We start from the raw sequence: 23,730 nt of genomic DNA, 5'->3' as shown, positions 1-23,730 counted from the left end.
ATATTTAAAAGATTTCATTTGGGGTGTACATTTTGATAGGAGGAAGTAGGTGGAGTTTATCATGTATTCTTACTTCTTGTGGCTGATTTTGAGTCACCTTTACTTAAGATGGTAGGTATTTCAAATACCATGTATTTTATTCATTTCTTCCTGTTATAATTAATGGGAAATCATATTGAAAACTCTGCATCTATAGGTTAAATACCCATTGCTGGTTATATTTTAATGTTGTTATGCAGCTAATAAAATAGCTTTTTGCTATTTTATTTAATGAACAGTTTTTACGAAAGTTCAATAAATGGCAATTATAACAGTAGCATGTTTGAAGAACCTATACACAATACAAGATTTTAATACATTCATACCTGCAAGTCAAAGGTGATATTCTGCTGGTTCACACCGCTTTGGGCGAACCGGTAGTGGCGGTGGCACGAGGCTCTGCCCACCCACCCTGACATCATCATGGATCTTCTGCACATGCTCCGGCTACTGAACTGGTAGCAAAGATAAGAGGATTACATGCCTGCTGCAAGTGTATATATGTGGCGAGAGGAGAGCCAGAAAGAGAGAGAAATTGGCTAGTTTTTAAGGTGCAGTATGTAAAAATCCTTTTTGATACTACCAGATGGCATGTGCTCACTCATCAAATCAGTCTAGGGTGTGATCATACATTTTGCTCCAAGAAACAGCTGTCAAAAGGATAAAGCCACACATGCTAAGCTTCGGTACCAAAAATAATATGTCACAAGAGATTCTATAATGCTACACTTGATTTCTATCCTGTTTTTAACAACTTACAGTTAAGCATAGCCTTAAAAAATGACTCCTACAACCTCCACAGGGTAGGTTGTTCTCATTTGCATAGATTTCTATCAAAATGAGTCTTAACTGGCTTGTTCTTTGCAAGTGACGAAAATAAAATCATCAGCATAAGGCCATTATTGGGAAATATCCAGGATGGCCGCTCCAGTTGCTTACATCGTTACCTTGCAAGGTTACGTGAAGTGTGAATTGCATTAAAAGGTTTCATTTGGGACAATTGTTTTGATAAGAGGAGGTGGGAGGAGCCTGGCATATGGTCTAACTTCTTGTGCCTGATCTTAGGTCATCATTAATTAAGATGGTAGGTATGTCATATATAGTGTATTTTATTCATTTCTTCCATTGTCATATTTAATGATAAATCCTAGTGCATGATAAATCTGTAATAAAGAATCCAAGGTAAGCTGCCATGTTTAGGGAGAGTGCAAAGAAATAGTAGTGATAGGAAAAAGAAAGGGAGATAAAGGAAGACGTACTAATTCGTGAAGACATTGGATCAGTCATAACAACTCTGATTAAGACTTTAATTCTGTATGCATTAAAAATGAATTTTGTAGGTCTGGTGCAAGGATTCCATTGTCAGAATAGTTTACTGAAAGGTGAATTTAGAGAAAATGGGTCATAACCATACATTGCAGCCATGGCTTTGCTCTTGTGAGGTCATAAATCCATTTCTCCTTTGTGTATTAATCTTGATGTACAGCTAGATTGAATTCAGGCTTACCTGAGTCCATTGAAGCTTCCTGGATTTGTCTGGCTTTAGATTTTCACGAGCTCAATACACAGAGAAAAAGTTATAAAAGGCCATGTCGAGTTTCTCTGCCTCAAGCTGATAAGTAGTTTTATTTATGTTCAATTTGTTTCTTCTTGAGCCATAATCCGCCAGCTTGTTTGCCAAATCATTCTTCTCATAGTTTCTCTGCACCTAATAAAAACTTCCCCCTCTCTTCCCCCACCCCCCACTTTAACTTGCCTGAATGCCTGCCTGGAAGATTTTGTCTGCTTTGTGTCTTTTTAACTCTTTGGTATCTTTTTCTTAATCACTTTTCCTTTGTGACTGCATAACGGTAAATGCAGGCCGGTTGCAAAGTGCCCAAAATGTGATCATGTGACCATAGGGGCTGGAAGCGATTAATCCACTGTCAAACACATCCTCTATAATTCAGTTTGGGGTTTTCTAATTATCTATTTTTAATTTGTATACTACTGTGCACTGCTTAGAAACCTCTGGAATTGGCATATATTATAAGTAATGAATGTTAATAAATAAATAAATGGACAGGTAGGCAACTTTCCAGGAAGAAATCAACAGAATCAGCTGGAAGTATACTCAAAATGCAGCATGCATGTGTACTCTTGGAATGAAAATGCATAAAGATTAATATCTTTTTTTAACAGGAGTCACTTATTGAGATGGAGATCTATACAAATCAAATGCATATTTTTTTCCTATTAATTAATGTTAGTATTACTTTGCATTGATTTTTTTTCACCTCTGCAGATCCTTGTTATTTTTTCCCCGTGTTTTTTTAAAAGATCAATAGCCACCTTTAAATACTCACCAGAGGAGGGAAGAAATAAAACTAATACATAAAATCAAGAACTCAAAATACATCTGTAAGAGTGATTTTGATTAATGTTTGAGAACTGTACTCTTGGGTATGTTTCCCAATCACTTTTCCTTTACCTTCTTTTTTTTTTACTTAATAGTTCCAATAGAGTTGATTTTAAAAAAATTCTTGGCAACTTCTTTCACAGACTACTTAACCTTTGATTGAAGGAAAAGGATAGGGCTTAGGAAAAAGGGGGTCCTTTATGGAACAACAGATGGGAAGAGAGCAAAATATCCCTTTCTGTTGATATTTATTTCCTCTTCAATAGAGTGAATAACTATGGCTGTAGAATAAAGGAAGACTCTATAACAGGATAGAGATGAGCAACTTTTGGGAAGGCTTTTCATGAGCTGGTTAAGGACTACATTAAAAGCAAAGTGGATGGAACTGTATAACAACTAATTGTAACTTAATTTACATATAGACAAGAATCAAATTAAAAATAGCTAATATACTCCCTCGCCATTCATAGCAGAGGTGGGTTTCTGCTGGTTCAGCCCACCCGCTGGACGCTTCTGAGCATGCACAGAAGCGTTGTGCGCACAGACACGAGTGAACCAGTAGTAAAAAAAAAAACGGAAACCCACCATTGATTCATAGATACTTTATCCCCCATTTGTCATAAAGGAAATGCATGAAATATGTAGTTGTAATTTCACCAAGGGAAATCCCTGGATGCCACCTCTAAGTGGTTGTGGAACTACATCTGCTCTAGGTTTGTGCTGCTCTGCAATAATGCATAATAATTAAAGAATCCATTTTTATAAAATAGATGCAACAAGAATTGGAAGGATTCTTTTTTCATTTTAAAAAGACATTCTCCAGTTTATTACTTTTTGAGATGTGCTTAAGGTATGTATGCACATGCGCGCATGCACACACACACACTTCATGGTAGAAACTGAAACCTAGAAAATTAAAACTTCCTTTTGTAACCGACAATTGAAACTGTTTGAATGAAAAACAAAGGGAAAACAAATTTGCAAAACAAATTAAATTGTGGAACTTCAGCACTCTGCATTCTGGTGCTTTGACAAGTGGGAAGCTATGTCTGATGAGAATATTTTACTTTCTGTGACATGAGAAATTAGATGGGAGAGGAGAAAGGATTCAGTAATAATTGCCACATGTCCTTTGGCAGTCCATGGTTTTTGAGAACTTAAACCATGTGGGGCTGTGAGGCGTTCTTAAAAAAAGAACATTTTAAAGATCAATGGATGAATTTAAAATGTAAGCAGGCTTCTGTGGGAAAAAGCAGTCTTTTAGGTCCCAGCTATTAGAATATGGTCACAGGCTCCAACATTTGAACACTTCAGGAACTGAATTGGGCATGGAAATAAATAGGCCACCAATGCCCTGCACATAATCCTCATGTAGCCTGCAATGTAAAAATGATTGTGTACTTTTTTCAAAGTCTTAGGGCCAAAAGAACCATGTAACATTGTGATTAATCTTACTGAAATTCAACTTCTGTATTTTTGGCGTTCATCCAGTCCTTTATTAAATCCAGCCATCATCTTAATGCCTGCTGCCAGTTGCTCTTTTTTGCAGTGTAAATGCACAGTCTGCTATTTCTCTGCTAGTATATGCATTCTTTCTCTTTCTTTTTCCCTTCCTTCCTTCCTTCCTTCCTTCCTTCCTTCCTTCCTTCCTTTTGCTTGTATTTTCCTTCTTTCTTAATTTTCAGAAGTGTTTGGATATATTGTAGAGCAAAGCTACAGTGGCCTGTATCACACTTAGAGTGATTTATCTAGAGTGGCCTGCTTAAATTGTCCCTTCTGAAGAAATAAAGATGTTGGGTGCCATTACAGCTTCTTTCTAGTATGTTTTCAAATTCTTCCAATGTTTTAATTAAAAAAGAAAAAAAGAAAGTTTGGGTGATCTGACTCAATGCCAGTGAAGTATTTTACAAAAACAGGGAGAAAATAAGCTAAGTGCATATATATATATATATATATATATATATATATATATATACATACATACATAGTAAGAGGCTTGAAAAGCTTAAAAGCTTTTGATAAAAAAAACTTATCGGTTTTATTTTACTACAGCCTAAAATCATGCACTATACATAAATGCTCAGGGTAAAGCTTTCCTTTAGCTATGGTTACAGACATTTTAGATATGGTACAACTATCATGCTTTTTCACAAGTATAAAAAGTTATCTTTCATGAGGTGTCAAACTGGCGGCCTGTGGGCTGGATGCATCACGCACAGGCCACACTCACCCCAGCTCCGTGAATGGGAAAAAATGTCGTGAAACGTCACATGATGGCAACGTGATGTGGCGAGTTTGACACTCCATGATTTAAAATCTCTTTTAAATTCAAACTCACGATTCTTGCATGTAGTAATTACATTTTAATCCAACAGTCTTCCTTTTCACTTTTTTTTCCTTTCAAAATTTTTCTCATTTTGATTGCATGGCTTACAAGATGGAGTAAGTAATGTGACAGGAAGCACATGGCTTCTATTATATATGATTATTGTTATCACCTTTTAACATTTTGTGTGATTGGTTCCAGCTAAGTTTAGATTTAGAAAAGGGAAGCAAATCCCAAAGTCTGGGATGATCTACATTTACATTTTTCAGGGCATTATAGATATTCTTCAGCTTCTGCTGCAGCAGAAATAAATGTAGAACCAGCACTCTGCTAGAAAGGAGCTCAGAGAGATTCCGTTGTATTGGAGAGTATAACTTTGGCTTGAGAGCTGTATAAAGTTGGGTACAAGTATGAAAGCTGCATCCAGATTTAGGTGAGAGGCAGGGGTGGGTTTCAGCCGGCTTTGTTGCCTGTTTGCTTGTGCACACATATGCGCAGTTCAATGGAAATTGTTCTGCATATGCACAGAACTGGAAAAAAAGATGGTGGTGATGACCAGGGAACTGGTTCGGGGGGGGTGGCCAGCCTGGGTCTCTGCTGGTTCTGCAACCTGGCCGGCATGCCACTACCGGTTCAGCCGAACCGCATCAAACTGGTAGGAACCTGCCTCTGGTGAGGGGGAAAAGGCGAATTTCAAGGGGTATCTTTAATTTCTAAGATTTAAGGCTAATATTGAACCTTAAAATTCCTCCTTTATTTTCCAAAAACAAAACTAGGCAAAATGTTTTGAATTAACTAGATCAGTCAGTAATTGGGAGGCTGATGTTCTTATATGTGACAGTTTTCTGCATTCTGGCCTGATCCAGAAGAAATAAGTAAAAATGAGAGTAGAAAAAAAGCAGTGAAAAAACTAAAATTTAGCTATCCTATCAACAAACCAGGATAATTCATATTTATGTGCTTTCACATGTTATTCATAATGAATCTGGACTTTTTTGTAGAATGCCTGGTTTTCATTCTTTTATTGGGCAAGTTCGACATAAATAAGAGCTACTTGTGCCAATACTGGATTAGCTCCATTCCTGTGGCCTCATACTATTGTTTCTTTTCAGAAACTGGGTTGATTCACTTTACTTTTGCTCAGAAATCAGTTTTCAGCTGAAAATGCTGTCATTCTGCAGAGTTTGGGAATATGCTGTTTCTCATAGCAGAGACGTATTGATTGATCCCTCCTTCTCTGAACTGCATCAGCCATCTTGCCAGATCTTATCAAGGGAATTCTAGTTTAATAGGTTTATATTTACTGTACTTCTCCCTTTCCACCCATCATTGGGTAAAATTCTGGTTTCCCTAATTTCTTCTTTCAGAGGAAAAACCAGGCAGAAATTCACAATCTGTTTCTTTTTCTTGAATTTTTCCAAATTGATCCAATTAAGAGACTATCTGGTTTGTTCAGTTTCTTCTTGCTGTAAACAAAAAGGATTTAGAAGACTAGCTAACCATCGTGGGCCTACACATTCTCCTTCCTGTGCCCTTTCGTTGCAGGATCAAATTTAATTTGGTTTTGCTTTTCTACAAAACTAAGTTTGCAGGTATGGGAAACCAACAAATTACAATGAATATTTTATCCCCCAACCTCAAAATTCAGACTAGGCCCAAACTGCGCTCTGCAATGTTGGTTGGGATCATGAGCAAATTGAAACTATTGTTGATCCAGATCTAGATTCAACCTATAGTTGGCCGAGATTTAGAAAGAAATATGGCATCTGGAACAGAGAAGGTAATCAATTGAAATCAGAAGAGAATGTGAAGTAGTGGACCCTGATATTTTCCAAAATATAGTAGGGATTTTCAATATTCTTATAAATATATCTATTATAGCTGAATTTAGAGATTTCTGGTTTTAATTATTTCAGATTAGTGGTGGGCTGCAAATTTTTTAACAACCGGTTCTCTGCCTAATGACTGGCTGGGTGGGCATGTGACTGAGTGGGCATGGCCAACTCTATGTCACTTACGTTGAGGGACACTTCACCTCACCCGCCCTCATGACTGGGTGTGTGTGATGTTTTTAACATATTTATGTGAAAGACAGTCATAAGTCACTTTTTTCATGCCATTGTAACTTTGAATGGTCACTAAATTAACTGTTGTAAGTCAAGAATTACCTGTACAAAAATACAAAAAGCTTATTTGCTTGCAAAAAGCTGCCCTAAATACCAGTTATTAGATCAGAAATGGGGGAATACACACTGAAGATCAATGAGTCACAACCTCATGGAAATCTAAACCATTCTGACTGAATACCTTCCTTTTCCTCAGCAATACCTGCAATCCGGAGTTACAAATCAGGCAGGTTGCCAAAGCACATTGAGGAATTAAAATAGTTAAAATTCAAGGATAGCTATCAGCAGCCAAGTTACTCTTGCTCATAAAGTGAAACCTTTTAGCAGAGAGGTCATTTAAGCTCTCCAGAAAGTGGGTGGGCATATTTGGGCTACAAAATGCCTAGCTAAAGAGACAACTCCTGAGTGAGGGCTAATCCCATTCTGCCTTTGTTCAGACCTTGCTGCAGGAAATTTTTGTCTATGAATATAGCTATCTACCTCTTTCTCTCTTAAGTGCTGACATCTTCTGCGGGCTATTAAGGAAAGTGGGGACTGCTTTCTCCCTCTAAGAAAACATGTTTCTCCATTTCTCATCCAGGGAAATATATTCTTCCTTTTTAATATTTCTCAAAATATTTCATTCCTCTAGGAGAGGGGTGGGTCCTAACTTTCTACAATTGGTTCCATGTTACTATGCCATATATCATGAGAGCAAACTATAACAAATTGGAAAGAGGTTCCACTTATTATCAGCGAGCAATCAATATAGCTTGGCCACTCTGAAGCAATGCAAGAGACTCCTGTCCCAAAGGTGCTTTTTCAAGAGGCAACTGGACTTTCTGGAAACCAAGAAAGTCCAGTTGCCTCTTGAAAAAAGCACTTTTGGGACAACCATGAACTGGATGACTGAAAAATCCCCATAGACAAGACACTCCTGTGTTCAGTGATCTGACAAAGTACCCAGGAAAAGCAATGGATCCATTTGCACCACTTAAAAATACCAGCTGGTCTCACCTCACAAGACATCCTAAGGCAATGATGGTGAACCTTTTCGTTACCGAGTGCCAAAAAGGGAGCACATGGCTCCACGTGTCACTTTGGGCAGGTATGCCATAGGTTCACCACAGAGGTGGGTTCCTACCAATTCGCACCTATTCGGTAGAACCGGTTCGTCAAATCTACTGAACTGGTTAGAAGAGGTTCCACCAGTGGACCCGGAAAGCAGGCCACACTACAGAAGAGGTTCCAAAAATTTTTGAAACCCACCACTGGTCCTTGGATATGATTATTCTACTCTATCACGTTCATATTTATAAAACTCAGTGCCTCTGTGAAAGGTAAGGATGACTACTGCGTTTGTGGTGCAATCAGAACATTGCGTGTGTTGAAGTTGTTTTAACACAAACCAAAGATGCCTTTTAAAAAACAAGTTTACATCATATTCTTATGCATGCCAGTGCTGTGTGTGAGGTAATTTAAGGTGGTTCTGACAAGTGTCGTCGGCATCTTCATATCTGGTCACATGGGTGGCAAGCCACTCCCATCCGGTCACATGGGTGGCAAGCCACTCCCACAAAGGAGGCCACACCCACAGAGTAAGTTCGAACAATTTTTGAAACCCACCACTGGTTTACCATCATGGCCCTAAGGTAATCATCCAGATTTAAGGAAAGATCACATGCCCCCAGAAAGGCAGTAAAAAGGTTAGACAGAATGTCAAGCTTGCATCCTGCCTCTCAGCCATTTCTTCTATGACTATACCAACTCTTCTGTAAATAATTGTTCAAGCCCCAGGAATAAAAATACCACAGAAAAACTCAGGGAGCGGGGGCTCTGGAGAAACTCAGCTACAGACAGAACGTCTGGGCTACTACCAAGACCCATTAAGGCTGTTAGAGGCAGTTTCTGAAAACACTTAAAGTATCAGTGGCGGCAATTAAGATAAGGATTAGGCTAGAAATACAGGCACACTAGAATCTTTCCTTCCTGCGTTCCTTGCAGGATTAGCCATGTAAAGTGAGAAAAGATTTCTTCCAACAACCCGCTCAGAAAATTAACACAAGGTTCTCCCAAACCGGTGCAAACCACTGTTTCAGATTCAAGTTGAATGCCAATAGCAGTTAATCAGATATCCCCAAGTTCGGCATCAAAGAAAGAGGGTTTTTTTTGCATGAGGAAGGGAAAGGATGCTAGGAAACAAATTATGAAAGCAAATTAATGTTGTTTTAATTATGAACTGTCAAATGTTCAGATCTTTTTCCCCCAAAGGTATATTGGCTATCTTGTTTGAAAGAGGTCTGCTTAGTCTCTCGAGGCACATTATTATAGCCTAAATGCTGTAGTGCATCCACTGTCTTTCTCTATCAACCATTCTGCAAATCATGGTCTTAATATAGATGTTTGTTATAGCTGCGAGCCTTGAGCCGTGTGCAGTTGGGCATGATACATAATTAATATGAATATTGTAGCTTCAAATAGAGTGGTTTTTTTTCCAAAGTGTACGCTTTACTTTGAAAAAAATAGATGGAAGCAAAAGGATGAATGGAGTATACAAAATGCAAAATACAGATATTTCTGAGAGAAAGGATCTAACATGTAAATCATTTTACTTTATACATTTTTGAAAGGAAGCTAATGTTTCTATTTCAAAAAATAGTAAACCTATGTTACCAGTTCCTTAATAATAATCTAGAAAGCTAGACTTTCTTGAGATTCAGATAATCTTTATTCATAGTACTCTGGTCATTCTAGAATCAATTGTATGATGGCAAATTATTTCCTATCTCATCTCTGTCATTGAGAAAATGAGTTAGACTTCTCTGTTGTCTTCCTCCATTTTCATCAGACTTAGTAATATATATACAGAGTAGAAGACAAAAGGACAACAGAAAAAGAAATTAAGGTACTTGTGTCCTAATAAACTCATGAGATGAAAAACAAAACTGAAACTCTTTTCATTATATATAATGGTGAGAAGAGAAGAGAATTCTTTATTGGCCAAGTGTGATTATACACACAAGGAATTTATCTCCGGTGCATAAGCTCTCAGTGTACATATAAACAGCAAGTAATAAATCATGATAATAAATTGTAAGATACAACACTTAATGATAGTCAGAGGATACTAAATAAGCAATCAACACAAATCGTACTAGGATACTAAATAAACAATTAATACAAATTGTAAGATTCAAGCAACAAAATTATAGTCATAAGAAGATAAGGAACTAACATATTTTGGAGTATAAGACGCACCAGAGTATAAGACGCACCAAGGTTTCAAAGAGGCAAATAAAAAAAAGTTTTTGTACTCTGCGAATCTCCCCAAAACGACCCGTTTTTTGCAAAAAAAGGGCCCGGGATTTTTTTTCCAAAAAAGGGCATGAATAGCCCTTAGAAGGCTTGTAGAGTGTTCGGGGGGGGGGGGGCGCAAAAACAAGCAAAAAAATGGCCCATTTTTCATGAAAAACGCACCAAGGTTTCAAAGAGGCAAATAAAAAAAAAGTTTTTGTACTCTGTAAATCTCCCCAAAACGACCCGTTTTTTGCAAAAAAAAAAAAAAAAAAAGGGCCCGGGTTGTTTTTTTCAAAAAAGGGCATAAATAGCCCTTAGGAAGCGTATAGAGTGTTTCTGGGATGGAGGGGCAAAATTGAGCAAAAAACAGCCCATTTTTTTGCTCATTTCTGCCTTCCCCAGCCCCCAGGAGCTCTTTGAAAGCCTCATACAAGCTATGCACGGCCATTTTGGTGAAGGGGCCGGGTTTCAGGAGGCAAAAAATGCTCTATTCAGTGTATAAGATGCACCCAGATTTTCAGCATCTTTTTTGAGGGGAAAAGATGTGTCTTATACTCTGAAAAATATGGTAGGTAGTAGGAAAGATGAGAAGGATAATAGTAATACACCCCCTACTAGTTAGTTTGACAGTGTTGTGGGAATTACGGAATTAGCAGAGTGTTGGCATGAGGGAAGGATTTTGTTGCAAATTATCTTAACAAAATTTAGAAACAATGCTACTAATTTCAGTGGAACCCGTGGAATCGCTGTCTGGGATTGCTTATTCATTGGCGCTCTCTAACCTTTTTTTATTTTATTTTAATTAATTTGTTTTGTCAAGCATGTATAAGATAATAGATACATAATATGTTATTTATTTTATTATAAATTTTGTACAATGACAATAAAGACTATACTATACATACAAGATTATGAATACATGAAATGGATACGAATAAATGGGATGGTAGGCATGTTGGTGAGCTTATGCATGCCCCTTACAGACCTCTTAGGAATGGGGTGAGGTCAACAGTAGACAGTCTAAGGTTAAAGTTTTTGGGGGTTTGGGAAAGAAACCACAGAGTCAGGTAACACATTCCAGGCATTGACTATTCTGTTGCTGAAGTCGTATTTTCTGCAATCGAGTCTGGAAACTCTGCTCTTCATTTGAAACATCATGCAGTTTTGTTTAGACTAAAGTTTTCTTATGGAGAATATGGAAAAGTCAAGATTCATTTTCTCTTTAATGACAGAGAAAGATTGTGTAGATTTGGTTTTCATCACACAGATTTCTGTGTCAAACACTGTGCTAAATCGCATGACGTCTTAAGCCCCTTTATAATTGGATTTGTGTGTCATCCAAATTTAGAGTGTGGTTAAGGAATATATCTTAAATTGTATCTCATTTTGCTTTATTTTGCTTATTTAAAACATAGTTAGCATGTCCAAATTTGGATCAGTGGTTATTCTATAATGAAATCCTTCTTAGTTTTCTAAGAAATATGGCCTCAGTATCACTGCTTCTGGGCTCTATCACTGGCTTCATGTTCTGAAGTTATATAGGGCATATTTTTAATACACATACTCATATAAACACAAAGTCTGTAAATCAGGAGTAGTCAACCTTTTTATACCTACCGCCCACTTTTGTATCTCTGTTAGTAGTAAAATTTTCTAACCGCCCACCGGTTCCACAGTAATGGTGATTTATAAAGTAGGGAAGTTAATTAAATTTTAAAAAGGAAAGTGCTTCAATATCGGACAAAACCCGTACCGCCCGTCATGAAAGCTGGAACGCCCACTAGTGGGCGGTAGGGACCAGGTTGACTACCACTGCTGTAAATTATGTAAGAATGAATCGCTCCTACTAGAGAAAATATTTTGGATACTGACTGCAGAAAATCTATTAACACGAAAGATTTAATCACTTTTTAATATAATTTTAATACCTCTGGTCCTTCCAAGCCCTAGAGATCAGCTAAGAAAATTATATAGATGGAAGAAAGTAGATGTTAAAGAGTATATTCAAGAGATGTGCTCTCTGTTGATCTTGAGATATTCTTAAATTGGAAAAATAAGAAAATGAAGCATTGCATTTTCTGTTTGTTTCCATTTATTATTACAACTTATGTCATATTATCATTATTGCATTGTTTATGTTTGTTAATTGTACTTAACAATTTTTTAAAAAAATTTAAAACATTTGTTCAGAAGTAGAGTTAATAAGAATATATATACAATTTCATATAATAATAAAATAAAACTTTATCTCTAATAAAATTGATGCTGGCATTATCCCATGAAGTAGTTAACTAGCCATAGTTAACTACTTTGTCCCCCATAGGGACAATGAAGTGGGTGCTTCAGTCAGTTCCCTTTCCTGCGTTAGGCACCAAAATATAGGTATTCCTTGACATATGATGTATTGCTTAGGTATTTATGACCTGATTTCTACGTTCTGATAGCTTCCCCACCACCATTGTCATGTGGCTGAATTTTAAGTGCTTGCAACCAACCTGTATTTATGGTCATTCACACAACCATGATTTATGATGTTTTTGCCAAAAATGGGCATTTACTTTTGGTTTTGACAAAAATACCTTATAGACAATAATAGGTTTGCTTAATGATGATGGAGTCACTTAACAAGCATGGTGACTCACTTAATGACAATCTGTGATAAACTGCTTTATTAATGTCACGGCTTATAACCAAACTGGGCAGGCTTCATTATGGTTGTAAGTCAAGGATAATCTTGGTTGGCCAAGGATAATGTGTCCCTTGACTTGGGAAATGAAGAGGCAGGGCACCATTTGCGACTTCACTGCAGGGAGCAAAATGTTTGAGCTGACCTGTCATGAAGCAATATATCTGGCATGCACATAGAATTTCTATTTTGAGGCTCATTAAAAAGTTTTGAAGCTCATTAGTGAGTTTTTGCCCTCATTAATGTTTTGGGACAACAGCTGTTATGAAGCAGATGGCATTCAAGCCAAGAGAAGAGAGAGAAAGGAAAAAGAAGGCTGCGATCAGATTGTCAAGGAAACGGCTAAACTTTAAAACCAGCCTCTGGATCCCTCGTGCATGAAGATTTTCCTTCAGTATGATGGCTAAATTAAAACTGATAAGAAGGTGGGAAAACTGAGAAAGAGAGCCATTGTAGACTGCACCAGCCTTTGCTTTTTTCTCTGTTAATTGTTTTAAACTTTCCACACCAATGCTAAAGAAGGTGCCTATCCATGCTCTTTATGTATTGCCTGCAGAAATCCGATAACAAGCAGAGGTTTGACATTTATTTCTCTGGGATTTTTAAAATTTGGATTCCGGCATTAATCAGAGCGTTGGACTCGAGATAATATGGCCCTTTATGATCCTAGAAATCTATCTTTTCAACTGACATTTCCAGTCATGTTTCAATCAGCATTTAACTTCATTTCCCTATAGTCATCTAATTTCTTAATTTCCTTTTAATTTTATTCTGCTGATTTCTTGTGTTGAACAATAACAATGTTGAAAATGTGTGATTAGGACCAAACAGTATGTTTCTGCATAGAATCTAGTCATGCTAGGCACGTTATCTATTATTACTACTACATCCATTAAGAGGAGTGCAGTGACTCACAAGGGAAGGACACTGGGCTGACGATTGGCAGGGTCGCTTTTGAGACCCAGGTGCTGCCGCAGGATGAGGTGGCTCCCATCACATACTCTAGCTCCTGCTGAGCCAGCGGTTCAAAAGTGGGTGACCGCAAATAAATATATAAGATACCACTTTGATGGACAGCTTAATGGGGACATGAAAGGAGCCTCCAACTTGGTGCCCCTGGAAAATGGTGATGTAACTGTTCAGTCCTCTCAACCCGGAAATATTTTGGTGCTCCTGACATGAATATAGTACTATATCCATCTCAGCATTCCTATTATTCTTGAAAGAGGGAATTACTCTGACTGTAATTTCAGACTTTTCCAGTAATAGTGAAATCACCTATTGTAGAACATGGTAAATCAACTTCGTCCATTTTTTTTTCTTAGTAGAATATCGTGCAGGTTTTCACACTAAAATATCTTAATTTTATTTTTCTTCTAGTGCCAACAATATGCCAAAGCAGGTAGAAGTACGAATGCATGAAAGCCATATGAGTCCAGTGGAACATCGACAGAAAAACCTCTGTGTACGGTTCTTGCTTTCACTCAGAAAAAATATGCTCCTTTCACTTACTGTTTTTGGTAAGTCAACCTGAGAAAAAAATATATTGGCCAAATTAATTAATGGATTAATGTACTATGTTTTGATATCCTAAGATGTCCCCCTAGCTACTCCTTCTACTTTTTCACTTTTTCTCCACCATGCTTTGAACTCTTATCCAAAACACTTGTCATGGATCTCTCATTTTGAACCCCATCTTTCCCATGATTCCTTTGAGACACCCTTAATTTTCTTGCATATTGTTACTAATCCTAAGAACATGTACATTAGGTTCAGCAAGCTTCCCTATTTTACTTCTGCTTCCCTTTCTCTCTTTGTCAGCCATTCAAAATAGACCAGACTAGGAAACTGAAGTCATGCAGACCAATACTGCTTGTATTATAAAGTTATTGTAATAGAATCTTGCAAATCTAAATGCGCTGAAATTCCAGTCCTAATTACTGTATTTAACCAAAGATTGCCTGTACTATTAATACTGCTATATAAACAATATTGTTCATATTGAATAATATTAATATTGTTCATTTCCATCATATTTGCAAATGATTGTCTATGTGAGGTTCTTGCTAAATGAGGAATACATGTATCTAGATAAGAAAGAGAAAGATGATTTCAACAAGAGCATGCAATTGTTCCAAAGATATGATCATAAGTGACTCAAAATACAAAACATCCTCCTATAAATCATACTAAAACCTTCCAATTTCATGAAGTCTCCGAGAACCATCATTTAGTTACTGTATTTGTTGGAGTATAAGGTGCATCTTTCCCCCCCCCCCCAAAAGAGGGAGAAAATCTGGGTGCATCTTATACATTGAACACAGCATTTTTGACCTCCCAAAACCCCGCCTCTTCACAAAAATGGATGTGCAGAAGCTTTGGGAGGCCTGCAAAGTGCTCCTGGGGGCTGGGGAGGGCAAAAACGAGCGAAAAATGGGCCATTTTTATCCCCCCCAGCAGCACTCTACAAGCCTCCAAAAGCCTATGCATGCCCTGGGTTTTTTTTGCAAAAACACACCAATTTTTACAAAGAAACCAGCCCATTTTTGCTCATTTCCTCCAGCCCCCAGGAGAACTCTACAAGCCTCCTAAAGGCTATGTATGCCATGTTTTTGGCAAAAATGGGCCTGTTTTCACAAAAAATGGGCCGTTTTTTGCTCATTTTTGCCCCAGCGCCCAGGAACACTTTGCAGGCTTCTCAAACTCTCTGCATGCTCCATTTTTCACAAAAAATGAGGCCCGCAGAGGGTTTGGGAGGCCTCCAGAGTGCAAAAACGTTTTTTTAAAAAAATTACCTCTTCAAAATCTTAGTGCATCTTATATTCCGGTTCATCTTATACTCTGGTGCATCTTATACTCTGAAAAATATGGTACTTACTTTGTTTATTCAATTTATATGCAGCTTACCCAACCCATGATTTAGGATCAAATCACAACATAAAAATAGAAACATATAAATACATATCACATTAGCAGAGTGTGCTTGCTTTTTCCCAAGTTAGATGAGGAATCAGCGATTCATGTCCCTTGTGTTTCCTGCCAGAAGGCTGATAGTTTTTAGCTTTATCTTTTGCTGTGCACTGTCAGAGATTAGACCAAGCGATACAGTGATCTACTTTTCTCAGTTGCCTTCTGGGTATAGCAGCTTCCAAATATGGAATAGTTTTGACATTTTAGTGCCATTCCTTGGCTTCCTGCCCAGACTTAAGTAAAAAAAAAAATTACAGTACTGTGAGAGGAAGAGCCAAATCTGTAGCCTTCACAAAGTCTTTCTTTATTCACTTTAGCCTGAATGGATAGCTGTGCTGTTTGTTGAAAAAGCTAAGCAAATACTTTTAATGTCTCCCTGCTCGTAAAGATTTTGAAACCGAGTTTATTTTTACATGCGCATTTGGCTCTGATTGGCTGTTGCAAGATGATTGAGAGCCATTCCTAGGTTGATCTCCAACAAGTATGTTGAGTTACAATAAAGCATGGGACATCATTCAGTAGTTTTTATTGCAGCAGTTGCTGTATTGCCAAAGGAAGAAAGATTGCAGGTGCGATTTTTTTTCCTAAGTGAGTTTTCAGAATGTTTTTTTTTTTAAATATGACTAATTATGACAGCCAAATGATGGGGGTCTATAGGTCATTTTTTTCCATTTCCACAATGAGACGGTTAATACAGATTGGCAGTTATTAATGGGAAATAGTGTTTTTGTATGTGTCCCCTGTTTCCAAACATATATGTTTAGTAGCCCTTTGAGTTCAGCCTGATTAAGAAACTGACATAGTAACGATTCCAGGAATGTGTTTTACTAGAATTATTGCCCTCCCCCCTTTAAGGAAAACAGGATGAAGGCAGGGTTGTTCTTTCTATTTTCCCAGGCCTGAGCAACTGTTGTCTTTCTCCTTCCTCTTTCTCAAGACCAGAGCTAAATTCCCCTAGAGTGCTTCATTCATATATTGCACATCTGGTCCATACACTTTTAAGAAACTTTTCCAATATCTCACCATGTCTGAAGAGAAAGAGAGAGAGAGAGAGAGAATGAGAGAGCGCGCGCGCGAGAGAGAGAGAGAGATCCACAAAGTATTAAATCAAATGTTTTTATTTACTTAGTAAATAGGATTTATCAACCCATTATCTTGTTGCAAAAATTATTTGCCTAATATTTCTTACTTTAAATTCAAAACAGACATTAAATATTGTTATGAGAAAGTTTCACTTTTTCAAGTACCAAGAAATTTTAGGATTTTATTAAATTTTAGTGCTTATACAGGATCAAATTTCTTTAAGGGACAGAAGGCTTAAGACCTTCTTGTGATTTAAGGTTTATTTTTAGATAGATGATAAATAGATGGATGGATGGATGGATGGAAGGATGATATGGCATAGCATGTGAGTTCACAATTCTAATATTCCAATAGATTTTTGTTTCCTAACACATTTCTGGTGGACTGGTTTCCTGTGGAGACCGATTCTCTTTTCCCTTTTCAAATCTGCTTTCAGCACTGACAAAATTCTAAGTTAAGCTTCTGAGTTTCTTAGTGAGCGAGGAAAACTGTCTTTCAGGATAGTTTGCAACCGACTCTTGATAGATTCTAGCTAATTTACACAATGATTAGGAATATGCTTAATATGTTTGTCATATTTTTTTTTTAGACATTTATTACGATTTATAGGCCGCCCTTCTCCCTGAGGGGACTCAGGGCGGCTTACAATCACGGGAGGGGAGTCCATTGTCCTTTTCAGAATCACAGGGTCAACAGATATAAATTCTATTAGACCTATCTTTAAATGTTTATGCAGCGATACTGTGATACCTCAAATTCCTTTAAGAAGCATTAATTAGTAAATGACCTCTGGTTGTCAACAATTAAAAATGCTTACAGCACAGTTGTATCATTCTCCAACGTTGGTGGAGACAGTGGTCATGCATGGGTTAACTCAGTTAGTAACCAATAGAACTGAGTCTACTAAAGTGATGCCATCGCCTCTGAGGAGTGTCCTCCCGCTTTTTTAGACTCCGCTCAATCCGAACTGGCTGTGCTAACTGCTCTCTCCTCAACTTTCGAAGTTATTATAATTACCTTTAATTGGTTGTTTTCTAAATTTCACCTAAATCACATCCAAATTGGGAAGAATTATCTGGATAGCTCCTTGGAGCTAGTTCTCTCAATTAGCCCCCGGGCTTCTTGAAGAGACTCACCAGGGCTTTTTCGAGGCTTCTGCCTCCTGAGCTTACCGGCAATTTCAGAGTCTGTCCTGCAAGCAGCGCCTCCCAGCACTAGCCATTGGAGGCTCCGCTAAGCGCTGCCACCTCTGCTGGTCTCCCAGGATTTTCCTCTTGCCGCCAAGCCCTCAGCCGTCTCCAAGTGCCGCCAAAAAGCCACCAGCAGCCGCTGCACACCACTGCCGCTCCTCAGTGCTCCTGCCTCCACCGGATTGCCGCTGCTGCTCTCTTCAGCCTCTGCAGCCTCTCCGCAGGTCCTCCCTCGTTCTGCAGCCTCGGCTACCTCATGGCGCCCAGCCCATAGGCTCTGTAGCCTCAGTGCCATTTTGTTTTGGTGCAAAAATCTCCAGTTGCCATTTTGGGTACTTCAAGGAATCGTGAGTACAGACCATGGCCTCATCTCCTGCCCCTGAGCCACAAGTGCCTCCACCACTAACTAAACCCCTTCTTCTGGGACCCACAAGTGCAGGCCTGCCCCGGAAGCTCTCCCCACTGAGCCATCTCCCAAGACCCCCAGGGCGTCCCATAGGGGTACAGCCAATCCACAGGCAAAAGACAGTGCCATCCAGGCTCCTCCCAGCAAGGCCAAGACCAATCACACTGAATCCCATCTATTTCAGGCCCAGAGGCCTACTCAGTCTATTCATCCTCCTGACCTATCTTCTGATTTGGAGGATGATCTCTCCCCTGCTGCATCCATCATTCAACCTGAGGATGCCAGGGACTCAGGCGATCTGGCCTGCACTGGGGATGAATCTGAGGATGGCAGGAGCATCACTCCGGATGAGGAGCCCCTCTACCAGGAGGAAATTTCTCCCCCCTCGTCGCCACCGCCGCTCTTACTCACTTGGCATGGCTGATATGATAGCTGAGGCCATTGAGCAGCAGCCCTTAAACATAGGTCTTCTAACCACTCTACTCCACACAGGTCTGCTTCTTCTTCTGGTTCCAGATGCAGGGATGGTGATCTTTCGGCTTCTTCATTGCATGAGCTCCCTAGCACGTCCAGTCAACCTTCGGTTTTTGAAGAACAGGAACAGGGACTAGATAAGGGACTTGCGCCAAACACCTTATGGAGGCAGGTGTCGGCTCTCTCTTCGGGTGTCTCACTTCACCGGGATGAGCCTCTCTCCTTGCACCCTCATGTATGCCGCTTCATTAAGGGCATGTCTAATCTCTGCCCTCCTGTCATTCACTGCTTCCCCTCGTGGGATCTAACCAAGGCCCTTGACTTTCTCACTGGACCACCCTTTGAGCCTCTTAGGTCGGCCTCCCTGCATCAGCTCATATTAAAAACAACCTTTTTGGTGGCCATCATGCCTGCATGATGGGTCTCAGAATCGGCGTCCCTTTCCATCCATTCCGACTTGTGTGTCTTTCACTCAGACCATGTAGTCTTTCGACTTGATCCCACCTTTGTTCCAAAAGTCAATTCGGTTTTTCATCACTCTAGATCTCACTCTACCGAATTTTTGCCCTAATCCTTCTCACAGTCTGGAACACAAATGGCACAGGTTAGACGTAAGACATGCTCTTAAGATCTATATTGCCAAGACGGCCGTCTTTAGGCGCACTGAAGCGCTCTTTGTGTCTTTCCATCCCACAAACAAGGGTCTAAAGGTTTCTTCATCTAAGGTTGGGCGCTGGATCCAGTCAACCATAACTAGAGCTTACCTGGCACATCACCTCATGCCTCCATCCAACATCATGGCTCATTCTACATGCAGCGTGGCTACGTCAGCAGCGTGGACAAGGCAGGCCTCAGTGGAAGAGATCTGCAAGGCGGCCATCTGGGTGATTCCTACTTCCTTTATCCGCCATTATAAGGTGGATAGATACGTGTTGGCGGATGCGGCATTCGGACGCCAGATCCTTCAACAGGTTCTTCCCTCTTCAAGCTCCTAGCCCTGTCTCATTCCCACCCGGGCACGTCCCATGCATGACCACTGTCTCCACAATGTTGGAGAATGGGGCATTGGTTCTTACTTGATATGCCCTTTCTTGAGGCAGGTGGAGACAGCGGTCATCCCCACTCTTTAGGCACTGGCCTAGTTCGCGGAGGGAATTCTGAGAGCTATACTAGAGCATCGGAGGATTGAAAGCAGTCAACTAACGCACAGCAGTCTACTTATCTCCTTCATCACAAAAGCGGGAGGACACTCTTTAGAGGCAATGACATCACTTTGGTAGACTCAGTTCTATTGGTTACTGACTGAGCTAACCCATGCATGACCGCTGTCTCTACCTGCCTCGAGAAGGGGCCTATCAGGTAAGAACCAACGCCCCATTCTTGTACATATGGTAGGCAATATACTTCATTATCAAATTGCAGCACTTGGCTTCAGTGAGAAGACACATTCAGTAGCTTTCATCAATTAGCACTGCCTTTCCTGAGAATAGGTGGAAACCAGGCATTATATCTCTGTAGGCATCCCAAGCCATTTGAGCAGCAGTGTTCAACTCATCCCCCTCTCAGAATCAGAAAAGTGCAAGATATAAGTATTTTTCTGAGCTCATCAGTAAGGCTTAGCAAAATGGAGAACTGTTGACTGGTTATGGTATCCTTATTTTTCTTGTTGGGAAACTACAATTTGCCCAGATAATTCCACAAAATGATGGATGCAGACTCATAATTATCCAGGTTATTTTCTCCTAAACCTTCCTTTATTATTTGTTTTGGTACATCCAGGTGTCATTATGGGAGCAGTATGTGGAATACTCCTTCGCATGGCAGCTCCTATTAATCCTGATGTCGTCATGTTGATAGCCTTCCCAGGAGATATTTTGATGCGGATGTTGAAAATGTTGATCCTCCCTTTAATTATCTCAAGTTTAATCACAGGTGAGATATATTACAAATAACTGGAATTTCATATCTTGTGAAAAGTAAAGACCTTTAGGATCATGCTGATGGCTTTTCAGAGTTTAATAATTTTTTCCCCATAATTCAGCACTATTATATCCTTGGTAGGAGAATCAATAAAGTTAATCAGTACTTTATACTTATGTTTATAAAAACAGATTATACTTTATTTCTAATTATCTGTAATTTATAGGATTCTGAGAGTGAATGGCAATTCATTAATAAGGATTAGAATGTTACAGTTATTAATTTTTAATACCATTGAGTGATGTTGTTTCCTCACTATTCCCTTCTCTGATGTTCTTCTCTCTGTTCAAACACAGAAATTCCTTTTGAGTCTAATTATTGATGACTCTAATGACACAGAATTAAAAGTGAAATTGCCTCTATTAATCTGAGATTGTCAGAAGATATCATACCTCAGGAAGACTACCATATCTAGGCCACAAACTTCTGGATGACCACTAGAGAAGAGCAAAGAGTTTGCAGTTTTTTTGTGTTCTTGTTGACATCTAGTGATCTTCTAGTAGGCATATATCATAGGCCTACTTCAGGGGTACTATCAAACAAAGCACCTTGAGTGAAAAATATCACATTGTACAAAAAGAACTTGTATGAAGCAATGTTCTAGGTATATGAATAATATATATATATAAGTTCACAGGCCTAAAGGTATTTCTTTAGAAGTATTTCCTTACTAAATATAGTGAGACTGATTTTGGATGAATATGCATAGGATTTTTAGAAACCATGGAGAATCAATTATTCAATGGAACAACTTGCCTCCAGAAGTTTTGGGTGCTCCAACACTCGAGGTTTTAAAGAAGAGAGGACAAACATTTGTCTGAATGTTAGCAAACCTTTTTGGCACTGAGTGCTGAAATGGAAGCGTGCACACGCAGGAGAGCACCAGAAACCGGAAGAGCAGTTCCCCTGAACTGAGCTTCCAGTTTTCTGTATGTGCGCTGGTCACCTGGTCTTCCGGTTTCTGATGCATATGCAAACGCAAAGACCAGTTGACCAGTGCACATGCGCACGCCAAAAACCAAAAGCTCAACTTCCCAGCAGGTACATGCATGCCAGCGAGTTGTCCCCACGCATGTGAAGACCAGCGAAGACCATGTGCGCCAGAACCAGGAAGAGTAAAGGGTGACAGCTTGCATGCCCAGAGAGATGGCTTTGCATGCCACTTCCGGTACACGTGTCATAGGTTTGCCATCACTGGTAGAGGGTCTCCTGCTTGATCAGGGAATTGGACTACAAGACCTCCAAAGTCCCTTCCAACTCTGTTATTCTGTTACTTTATTTTAATTTAACTGATCAATTACTTTCATTTTAATGTAACTGTATATTGATGTTCATCGATATACATCAACCATTTAAGATACCTTAGAGATTTACAGGTATCTAAATTGAATTATTGTACATATTTATCCTTGGTATATTTTTATAGAAATTGTTATGTAGGACTTTCTGTATCAAAATCATATATAGGAAAAATAAAGAAAATCTATACTATTATATTAGCTTGTAAAATATACAGACCAGTGAAAATGTCCAAAATGCAACAGCAAGAGGGTATACTTATTTGCGAAATGCTAATCATAAGAAATATGCCTGGTCATTATGCAGGTTCGCAATAATCAAGAAGATACCATTTGTGTCTAAATTCTTCCCAATTCAATTCTGGTTACAGGGCTGTCTGGACTGGATGCTAAGGCCAGCGGTCGATTGGGGACGAGAGCTATGGTATATTACATGTCCACAACAATCATTGCTGCTGTCCTGGGAGTGATCTTGGTGTTAGCCATTCATCCTGGCAATCCAAAACTCAAGAAGCAGCTGGGAGAAGGAAAGAAGAATGACGAAGTATCCAGTCTTGATGCTTTCTTGGACCTTATTCGAAACTTGTTCCCTGAAAATCTTGTGCAAGCATGTTTTCAACAGGTAAAAGCTGTGTGTTTCTTACAGGAATATAATATGCGTAATAATTATGAAAACATCCTTAAGTGAAATAAGTTGAACAGAATAATCACTGCACATGTCATTTGCTTTACCAATTTGATACATTTATACTTAAAACGTATTTGAATGATAACTGACAAAGCTTCTGTTTGAATCTTTATTGGATGAGCTGCTCAGTCTGCAAAAATCATCTTTTTTTAAATTGATGTCTTCATTTCTAGTGAAAGCTATGCAACGTCCCTCTGGATTCTGATTTGTTTTATTAAATTAGAACCTTAAAATCTGGATCTAGTCTTGTCTGAACTATAACCAGAGCCCCAAAAGTGCTTTTTCAGGAGGTAACTGGACTTTCTTGATTTTTTTTTCTTTTGAAGATGTTTCGCTTCTCATCCAAGAAGCTTTTTCAGCTCTGACAGGATAGTGGGGAATGGAAGGATTTACATTCCTTGCAGGCAGCTGGTCATTTGCATCCTTTTAGAGGATCATTGAAGCACTTGGAGGTTTATCTGTGCCCTCAGGGTCACCTGAATAATGCTCCTGGTTCCTATAGTCTGCCTTTGTTTTCCTCTGGCAATCCATTCCTATTCCCACACTATTCAAAGGGTGTTCATCCCAAATTGTATAGTTAAAAGTCTTCAAAAGAAAATACAAGAAAATCCAGTTGCCTCCTGAAAAAGCACCTTTGGGACAACCATGAGCTGGATGACTGAGAATTTCCACAGACTATAACCAGAACCCATTATTTGGGCAAAACATAGAGAAACATTTTCAATACATGCCAAATATTTAATTTATTCAAAGATTCATTCAAAGATTAAATAGACATGAACATGTTTTC

At 38.9% G+C, this 23,730-nt stretch overlaps 1 protein-coding gene across 1 annotated transcript in view; it reads left to right on the top strand.

The window, feature by feature from the left end:
- The window catches only part of SLC1A2 (solute carrier family 1 member 2), a 95,215-nt gene that overhangs the window by 38,454 nt on the left and 33,031 nt on the right, over positions 1-23,730 (top strand). The window contains exons 2-4 of the mRNA XM_087719753.1: positions 14,232-14,371; positions 20,754-20,906; positions 22,624-22,874. Of these exons, the coding sequence (XP_087575879.1) occupies positions 14,232-14,371; positions 20,754-20,906; positions 22,624-22,874 (544 nt within the window). The remainder of the gene's footprint in view (positions 1-14,231; positions 14,372-20,753; positions 20,907-22,623; positions 22,875-23,730) is intronic.

The sequence above is a fragment of the Thamnophis sirtalis genome, unplaced genomic scaffold (genome assembly GCF_051295495.1).
Source record: "Thamnophis sirtalis isolate CommonGarterSnake01/CBP01778 unplaced genomic scaffold, rThaSir2_p1.2 scaffold_1, whole genome shotgun sequence".
Lineage (NCBI taxonomy): Eukaryota > Metazoa > Chordata > Lepidosauria > Squamata > Natricidae > Thamnophis > Thamnophis sirtalis.
This window is presented reverse-complemented; position numbering and strand designations above follow the sequence as displayed.